This window comes from Tupaia chinensis, unplaced genomic scaffold (assembly GCF_000334495.1).
Source record: "Tupaia chinensis unplaced genomic scaffold, TupChi_1.0 Scaffold000180_1, whole genome shotgun sequence".
NCBI classification, from domain to species: Eukaryota; Metazoa; Chordata; class Mammalia; order Scandentia; family Tupaiidae; genus Tupaia; species Tupaia belangeri.
Genome location: NW_006159655.1, coordinates 1,014,109 through 1,024,028, shown reverse-complemented (window position 1 = coordinate 1,024,028; position 9,920 = coordinate 1,014,109). Strand labels below are relative to the sequence as shown.

At 40.4% G+C, this 9,920-nt stretch overlaps 1 protein-coding gene and 1 non-coding gene across 2 annotated transcripts in view; both read right to left on the bottom strand.

Moving 5' to 3' along the window:
* SMCHD1 (structural maintenance of chromosomes flexible hinge domain containing 1) overlaps window positions 1–9,920 on the bottom strand; it is a 173,207-nt gene that overhangs the window by 162,707 nt on the left and 580 nt on the right. The window contains exons 2-4 of the mRNA XM_027771046.1: window positions 9,773–9,918; window positions 5,981–6,056; window positions 3,313–3,474 (exon numbers count right to left, since the gene is read on the bottom strand). Coding sequence (XP_027626847.1) covers window positions 3,313–3,474; window positions 5,981–6,056; window positions 9,773–9,918 — 384 coding nt within the window. The remainder of the gene's footprint in view (window positions 1–3,312; window positions 3,475–5,980; window positions 6,057–9,772; window positions 9,919–9,920) is intronic.
* On the bottom strand, window positions 3,603–3,793 carry LOC114007464 (U2 spliceosomal RNA). The gene has a single exon (XR_003549086.1). It is a non-coding gene; the product is annotated as a U2 spliceosomal RNA (small nuclear RNA).

The window sequence follows — 9,920 nt, the reverse complement described above, 5'->3', positions numbered from 1 at the left end:
CCCCCACGGGAAAAACCAACCACCGGCAGGGTTTTTTTTTTTTTTTTTTTTTTGAGAGATAGAGAGCGAGAAATCACCACCACCCCCCCGGGGGGGTGGGGGGGGGATGACCATGCTGCAATCCCTTCTCCTCCATTCTCCTCTCAGGATCTTGGGCACGCACACACACTCAGCGTGAGTTTAAGCCACTGGTTCTGGAACTCGAACAGCGGTCGGCTACATGGGAGTTCGCTGACAGCCATTACACTAACCGCTGATCCAGCAGTTTCCATTTTTTGACAAAATATTTTTTTCTCTTTTTCTTACTGTTTTTGTCTTGTTTGTTTTGTTCTGTTTTTCCTCTTTTTTTTTTTTTCTATTCCTTTTTCTATTCACCTTTCTTTCTTTCTTTCTTTCTAGACAGGTCTAGATGCTCAGTAACCAAATATCTGAATACTTTTAGGGTCAGATTAATCCTCAATTTTCCTTGAATCAGTTGTGCAAAGGGAGAAAAACGGTACTGTTTACAAACTACAGGTCACCTCTTTCTGCATTCTTTTTTTTAAAAATTATTTATTTATGTAACTCCATTTGTTATTATTATTATTTTTTAATTTGACCAGAGAGAGACAAAGGAAAAGTGAGAAAGCAAGCTGCCAGGTCCAGAACTTGAATCGTGGTCAGCCATGTGGGAATCCAGCACTTTTATCCATCACGCCACCTGCCAGCCCCTCTGCATTCCTCTTATTGCTCAGATTTAACTCTAAAATGTAGGAGGAAAAAGTAAAATCTATCAGATGACCAGAAACTACCGCAGGAGCACAAGAAATATGAGAAACCAAGAAAATATCTCTCCTCTAATTGAACAGAATAACTCCTCTTCCCCCACAAAGAATACAAGGGAATTCATGAAAATGTCAGATAAAGAATTTAAATTATTCATAGTGACAAAGCTAACAGAGATGCAAGACAAGAGAGATAACGAACTCCAAAAGATGCAGGAGAAAAGAGACAATGAGTTCGATAAAGAGAGGAAGTTCTTGCATGATCTGAAAGAAGAGATACACATCATAAAAAAAAGAGTCAAACAGAATTGTTAGAGATGAAGGCTGTAATACAGGAAATCAAAACTTCCCTTGAAAATGTCAAAAGCAGATCAGATCATGCAGAAGATCAAATCTCAGATGTATAAGATTGAACATCTGGGACCAGCAGTTGGCGTAATGGCTATGTCACTGGACTCCCATGTAGTCGACCATGGTTCGTGTCCTGGACCCGGTGGCTTAAAACTCACGCCAGGCACATGTGCGTGCGTGCCCAAGATCCCGAGAGGAGAAGGGATTGGAGCATGGCCATCGCCCCTGGGAAGTGATTTCTCGCTTTCTGTCTCTCTGTCTCTCTCTGTCTGGCGAGCGCACGCGCCCTATATCAAAAACCTCTCCAAAAAAGAAAAAAAAAATCGAATTATCTGACCTAGAAAAATTCAACAAAAAGACTGAGGAAATAACCAAAAAAAAACAAAATATAAGTAATACTAGATACCACTAAATGTCCAAATATCCGGATCATCGGTATCCCAAAAGGTGAAGACACTAATAAAGGGCGTTGATTCTTTCCATGAAATCCTGGAAAAAAAAAAACTTCCAAACTTTGAAAGGCACTCAAATATCCAGACCCAACAAATACAAAGGACCCCACATAGAATCGACCCAAGATCTTCCCCGACACACATCATAGCCAGATTGATCAAAATCATAGTCAGGGACAAGATACTAAAATTAGTGAGAGAGAAACGTTCAGTTACTTTCAAAGGATATCCCATAAGGCTAACATCGGACCTCTCATCGGAAATAATCCAAGCAAGGAAAGAATGGGAAAACACGTTTGAAGTGTTAAGTGAAAAACAATTTCAACCGAGACTACTGTACCCAACAAGATTATCTTTCATATGGGGAAAAAAAGAAACATTCTCAGATAAATGAAAACTGAGGGAACCAGCAGTTAGCGTAATGGCTATGTCGCTGGACTCCCACGTAGTCAACCGCGGTTCGCGTCCTGAACCTGGTGGCTTAAAACTCATGCCGGGCGCGTGTGCATGCGTGCCCAAGATCCCAAGAGGAGAATGGAGGAGAAGGGATTGCGGCGTGACCATCCCCCCTGGGGGGTGATTTCTCGCTTTCTGTCTCTATGTCTCTCTCTGTCTGTCTGGCGAGCGCACGCGCCCTACAGTGAAAATCTCTCCAAAAAAAAAAAAAAAAAAATGAAAGAATTTACCAACACCAGACCAGCTCTCCAAGAAGTGCTGAAAGGAGTGCTGTACCAGGAAAACTAAAGTCGGACACACAGAAATAAGAGTATAAGAAACAAACAAGATACTAGCCAGCCTAATGGTAGGGACAGGTCCAGAGTTGAATGTTAACTTCCAGAGTTTAAATGGAAAGATCAGACCACAGTAACACTGCATATGCAATAGAAGAAAGATTAATTACATGAGTCTGATCTAGTGAAACAGAAATTTACTGACTTTAGACTAAAACATTACTGATTTTCTTCAATGCTTTGATTTCCATATTTAAAGATTTTTGAATTCTCTTCAACTGTTGACAGATTCATCTACCTACTATTTGAACTGAATCCTGACCTTTTTTCCTGGACTTAAGTTTTAAGCAAATTTCTCTATACATTATTTAATTTTGTTCTATTTTAGTTTTAAACTATTTTTTGAAATTAAAAAATGCATTTAATAAATATCTATTAATACCTATTTAATGACTGCAGTAAGCCATACAGCCCCAGTGAGGTGCTACTTTATAGTATATTCACTTCACTCACTGAGGTTTACACCTAAAGTCATACATGCGTTCATAAATATGTATATATCAGCTGTGCTTGTTATTCAAAGTCTTTAAATTAATTAAGATCTTTAGTGAATCAATAAAGTGTGGGGGGAAAAAGGTATGGAAAACAACTGTACATATCAGAGACAATGGGAGAATGAGGGGAATTGGCAGAGGGTGAGAGGTAGGGAATCAAGGGGGAAAAATAAAGCAAAATAGATAAGAAACAAGAAATAGAAAATTATTTGTTGATGATAACATGTATGGTAATATCCTTGACTGAGCCAATATGCAATGTATACTGGATGGAAAATCTCATTTTGTATACTTTATTGATGTACAGTGAATGACTGTAAATAAATAAATAAATTTTTAAAAGTATATTTATCAATTCAAAAAAATAAAGCAATGCAACATGACCAGGGGATAAGGGAGAGTTAATAATTTATCAAAAATATTATGAATGGAAAAAAAATAGTATAAATGGAATACTTACGCAAAGGATTTTGTCCTTCACTTGCATAATATTCATACATTCCACTTTTAACGAGCGTGTCATAATGAGGTAGAAAGTCAATTCGTTCTTTTGTAGCTGTTAGTAATAACTGATTGACTGACTGTAGCAAGTACAGAGTAACTCCATCTTTAACAGTTTCATCTGCAATAAAAAGTTAAAATTTTAAGTGCTAAATTAGTGCCAAAACCTCCAACTTATAATTTTGAACATACAAATTAATATCCCTTTTTTTCCCTTTTTTTTGGAGAGGTTTTTGCTATAGGGCGTATGCGGGGTGCACCGTTCCTGTAAGTACTGCAATACCAGGTCAATGCGTGGAGTGGACGGAGCAAGCTCCTATTCCATCTCCCAGCTCCAAAAATCCATTTAATATATTGTCCTCGGATAGAGGATGTATCAGATATTAAACTGATAAGAAGAGATACTACACTTGATCTTAGCCAAAATGCCGAGAACCGATCAAACTAATATCTTTAACAATGTTACAAGGCAAACTCCCAAACAATGGGTCTATCTCTAAATTCAGTTGTATTCTTTTCTTAAAGAATTATTTTTATTTAATGTTATTTAATTATTTATTTATTTTCATTTGACCAGAGAGGGACAGAGGGAGAAAGAGAGAGTGAGAAAGCAAGCCGCCAGGTCTGGGACTTGAACCGTAGTCAACCATGTGGGCGTCCAGGGCCTTTAACCACCACACCATCTGCTGGTCCCAATTCAGTTGTATTTTGTTAAATGTATCAATGAAGCAGACAAAAGCATTTATACTCATGTGAAAAACTCAATTCTTAAGTTAAAACTATCACAGAAAATCAAATGAAGATCTACATTAGGATGGTTATCAACATGTATAAACAAGAACGATTAAACTTTTTTAAAAAACAGGCAAGGGGCCCCGCAATGGTGCAGCAGTAGCACAAACAGACCCACATAGGAAATGTCCTGGGTTCACATCTCAGGGCCTCTCAGGGCATAGCACAGCAGCTGTAGATCACCCTGTTCAGAACCTGTTGGGAGTGCTGCTGCTTTCCTCGCAAGAAAAGAAATAAACTGGGACCAACAGATGGCATAATGGTTACGTCACTAGACTCCCATGTAGTTGACTGTGGTTCAAGTCCCAGCCTGGCACCTTGAAACTCATGCTGGGAGCATGTGTGTGCGTGCCCAAGATTCTGGGAGGAGAAAGGATGAAAAGGGATTGTGGTGAACCCATGCCCCCTGGGGGGTGATTCCTTGCTTTCTATCTCTCTCCAACGAGTACACAAGCCCTATAGCAAACAAAAACAAAACAAAACACCCCACAGAAAACTGGAACCACATGGGTGACATGTGATTCAAGTCCTGACCCCAGTGGCTTGAAAAACACACCAGCCATGTATGTGTGCATGCCCACCATCCTGACGAAATGGAGGGAAAAGGATTACAGTGTGGCCATGCCCACTGACAGTACTTTTTATTCTCTCTCTCTGTTGAGTGCACACATATTTGATCATTAAACAAACAGACAAAAGAATTGGACATGTTTTCATTTGTTTCAGGTCTTGGAAACCAATCTGAAAAAAGATAATGGAAGAAAGAATTAGCTTCTTGGGACCAGCAGTTGGTATAATGGCTATGTCGCTAGAGTTCCATGTAGTCAACCACGGTTCGAATTCTGGACCCGGTGGGTTTAACTCACAAAGGGTGTGTGTGCATATGTGCCCAAGATCCAATGAGGAGAATGGAGAAGGGATTGTGGTGTGGCCAACCCCCTTGGGGGGTGATCTCTCGCTGTCTTTCTGTCTCTCCCTATCTTTCTGGCAAGTGCATGTGCCCTATAGCAAAAATCTCTCCTCCCCCAAAAAGAGAGAGAATTAGCTTGTTGAGGACCCAAGTAGAAGATCTGTACTAGGTGTTAGGCACAAGGTCTCATTTTTTTGTAGCCCTATCTAGTACCAACTATTTCTCTTTAAAAATATTTTACACAGGAAACCAGCAGTTAGTGTAATGGCTATGTCGCTGGACTCCCACATAGTCGACCGTGGTTCGCGTCCCAGACCTGGTAGCTTAAACTCACGCCGGGCGCATATGCCTGCGTGCCCAAGATCCAGAGAGGAGAATGGAGGAGAAGGGATTGCGGCGTGACCATCCACTCTGGGGGGTGATTTCTCGCTTTCTGTCTCTCTGTCTCTGTCTGTCTAGCGAGCGCACACACCCTATAGCGAAAACCACTCAAAAAAAAAATTTTTACACAAAAATATTTATTCTACTGAAAAAATATAAACTGTGATTTTATATACATATAGTTTCCTCTCTCATCCCAACCAAGTACCCCAAATCATCAACAGTTTTAGATACATACCTAAATAATAAAATAGTTCCAGAAAACTAAACCTGAACTTTTCTTTTTTACCCATTGGGTAAGTGTGCTCTTGAAAGAGTGGAAGGGGGAAAGTGAGAAATCACACCCCCACCCCGGGTATGATCACCCCATGATCCCTTCTCCTCCTGGGATTTTGGAAACAACACACACATGCCCAGCGTGTTTTTCAAGCTGCTGATTTCAGGACTTGAATCGAGGAGTTGGCTGTGTGGCATCTAGCACCTTACCCACCACACCACCTGCCGGCCCCCAAAACATGAACTTTCAATACCATTGTTGACTTACCAAAATTATCACAGGTAATTTCTTTTCTACTTGTTGTGGTAATAACAAATTTATCTTCAGGTGAAATACCAAGTGTCTGTCCAAAATAAGAGAAATAAAATCAAAATCAATTTTTAGGTAAAGAAAATAAATGTATTATTCATGTTACAAGAAAATGAAAGTATTGATAGTATATCATATTCTATAACAATTTTCATACTTATTTGTCTAGGAAATGTAAGAAGGAGGTTGAGTGGCTGGACAATGGCACAACAGTGAAAAGTGACACTCTGAGGCTGACCCACATGAGAAGGATACAGATTTGGATCTGGAGACCTCTCTGAGTGTACCAGGCACATGAAATGCCCATGAACTGGGCCTGGCTGAAGCTAGGGTAGACTGTGGTGTAAGGACTCAGTTGGGGGTATCGTTTTTGTTTCTTTTTCGGACACTTCTGGTCATGGAAGAAAGTGGGTTGTTGGAAAAGTTTTGACGTATTTTTCTATGTAAGAAGACATTGTGATTTTTTTCCAGTGACTCAATAAATCAACTTAGATAAAATAGCTAAAAGATATGTTATTTCATGCCAATATATAGGTAATCAACTTATTTGGAGCAACCCATGAACATAACATCTGTTCCTACAGATATTTAAACATGTAAAAAACAAACTACAAGATAGAGGTTAATATTTTATAGAATTCAGGTAAAGACAGGTATGCTTTACAGAATATCTATATTAAAGAACCTTTACATATATTACAACCACCTTCCAAAAGAATAACTTTAAAAAATTAAAGCAGATTAGAAATTATAAGAAAGGAGCTAACACCATTAAAAGACGAAATGTCTTCACAAATCAAGAAGTTGAAGATAAAAAAGAGAAAAAAAGACAGTTATACCCCTCTGCCTTTCTGTATATGAAGCCAGACAAGAGTCTCGATTAAGCATTTTCATTTTTATAAGAATTTATTTATTTATTTTTTGGGAGAGGTTTTTGCTATAGGGCATGCGCGCGCTCATCAGAAAGACAGAGAGAAACGGAAACAGAAAATTACCCCCAGGGGGGATGACCACACCACAATCCCTTCTCCATTCTCCTCTTGGGATCTTGGGCACACACGCACACATGCCAGGTTAGTTTAAGCCACCAGGTCCAGGACTAGATTCGGAGTTGACTACATGGAGTCCAGCAACATAGCCATTATGTCATCTGATGGTGCCTGAATCTGCTTTTAATATGCTTTTAATATGCATATTTATATGCCCTCCATATTTTCAGATCAGCTTCAAACTATGTGATGCACAACTCTCAAAAGCTTTTTTTCCTTTGAGGGAGAGTGAAAGAAAATTTATTAAGAAAAGTGTAGAGAACAGATGACTCTGTAAATGGAACAATCACATGAGGAAAAATGAATAGTTTCGTTTCTTTAGAGAGGAAAGGGAGAGCTGTTACCTGCAAAGAAAGGTAGAATGGCTATTCCATAGACAGAACAGCTCCGGTCAAAGGCCAATTTTCATATTTACAAAAGGGTCTAGTTGTGGTGGCACAAATGGGAGAGTACAAGTGCTCCACAGCTGAGGCCACATGGGAGGCTAGGGTTCAGTTCACAACCTAATCAAACAAGCCAGTACAGCAGTAAATACACTGTGGTCCTGAGCGTCTGTGCAGATCCTGTCAAAAAAAAAAACCTCACTCTGGGACCAGCAGATGGCATAATGGCTATGTCACTGGACTCCCATGTAGTCAACAGAGGTTCAAATCCCAGACCCAGTGGCTTAGACTCACTCCAGGCACATGTGTGTGTGTGTCCAAGACCCAGAGAGGAGAATGAAGAAGGGACTGCGTGTGGCCACCCCGCTGGGAGGGTGATTTCTCGTTTTCTGTCTTTCTATGTCTTTCTGGCAAGCACAAGTACCCTACAGCAACAACAACAGAAACACCTTCTCCCTATCCCACCCCCGCAAAAATAGTAATATATATGAAGATATAAAAATGCCTCTGACTTTTGAAACAAAAATTTTACTTCTAAGATGAAAAAAGAATAAAGATATAAAAAGCTATTTATTCAAAAATGTTTATCATGCACAATAAAAATTACAAATATTGAAAGTATGTCAACAAAATGGAAAGATTTGGTTATGTAAACTTTAGTATTTAAAACATTTCAAATTTTTAGTAAGAAAGACCCACATTAGAACACACTTCTGGCGGTCAGCAAGTGGCGTAGTGATTAAGGCACTGGACTCCCACATGATTGTTTAGTTCAAATCCCAGACACTAAGGTTTGAAACTCGTGCAGACATGCAAGTGCGCCCGCATGCCTGTCCGAAGTCCCCAGAGGAGAATGAAAAAGAAGGGACTGTGGGGTGGCCGTTCTTCCTGTGTGATCTCTCACTTTCTCTGTCTCTCTACTGAGTGCAAGAGCCCTATAGCAAAAAAATCTCTTAAGAAACAAAACACCTCTGACAATATCAAGTGAAAAAAATGTATAAAACACGTATCACAGTTATTTAATAGAACAAAAAAAGAACCTCGAGTGCTAATGCTGGTTACAGGAAGTTTTTCAGTGAGTGAAGGGTTTACTATTTTTCCTCTGGTTACATATTTTAATATGCTGGTATTTTTACAATAAAAATAATAAACATGAGTTTCCCTTTTCTGGCACAATTGTGGATACAAAGCAGTCGACAAAAGAGATAAGCATTCATTTACTCACTTTTCAAATACAATGGGAATCTACATCTAGGCACAGAATGAACTTCAGAGTTGACAAGTTTTTGTTTTCATTCATTTAGTCACTCTGGGTATTTACAAATTCTAGACACTGGGAATACAGCTGTGAACAAAACAAAGTCCTTGCTTCCAAGTCGTTTTTATTTTATGGATCATAATTTCAATGATTTCAGCAACTGTATAGAGTTAAGTCTGTTAAGTATTTCTAAACCTATCAACCTACTCAAGGCAAAACACTGCCTCAAAGTTTTTTCCATGAAAGTGTTCTTTATAGCTTAAAAAAAAGTACCTCATGTGGTTAATCGAGGAATGACATTCCTTCTTTAAAGTTCAGACAAAATAGCACCTCATCTCTATAAAGTACTTCACAGTTTAGAACAGGTTTTTCTACACAGTCATTAACTTTTAAAGCAAACTAATACAGTGAGTATTTACGTCCTTTGGTGTTCCACAGCTACCCACGGACACCCTTCGGTTGCTTCAGAAACTCTCAAGGGTTATAGCATAGAAAACCAGAAGAGCAGCTCCACCTGCGAAGCTAACTTGGCTAAGTGTTTCGGTACGGAAGGACCCCGCCAGGGCGGGTCTAGCAAACCTTGACAGGACAACCAGGAAATTACCGCATAATCTAATCAGCTTGGGTTAAACGAATACAAGAACTTCATCAACTTCCCACCACTCCAAACACTCACAACAGAGCCCTCGAATATAACTCTTTTTTTTTTTTAAGAAAAAAGTTATAAACTAAAGACGAGTTACAAGTGGTTTTTCCTACAGAAAGGTGAACTGTAGGGCCGCCATCAGGCTAGTTTCCAACTCCGGTAGCGAGACCTCCAGCAAAAGGGCTGGAGGCGGAGGGAGGCTCACTGCGAGGCCGGCTCTGCACTCCGAGATCCGGACCAGCTCGAGGCTTCCAGCGGCCGGGTGACGGACATGGCGGGCACCCGGGAAAGCAGCTTAGGCCGCAGGGCCGGTGACAGGTTTATTGGCCTTGATGAGCAACTTGAGTTTCCCGTTGCCCTCCCTCTCACTCACCCTTGCTCTGCCGCGCATCCCTCCGTCGTCCCTCCACGTACCTGACACACCGAGGCGCGGAACGCTGCGTAGTCCGAGCGCTCCCCGACTTGCAGCGCCCGGTCCCCGAGCTCCGACTCCTTCTCGCGCCGGTCAAACAAGTACACAGTCCTGTAGCCGTCGCCGCCGCGGTTCTCCCCACTCCCCACT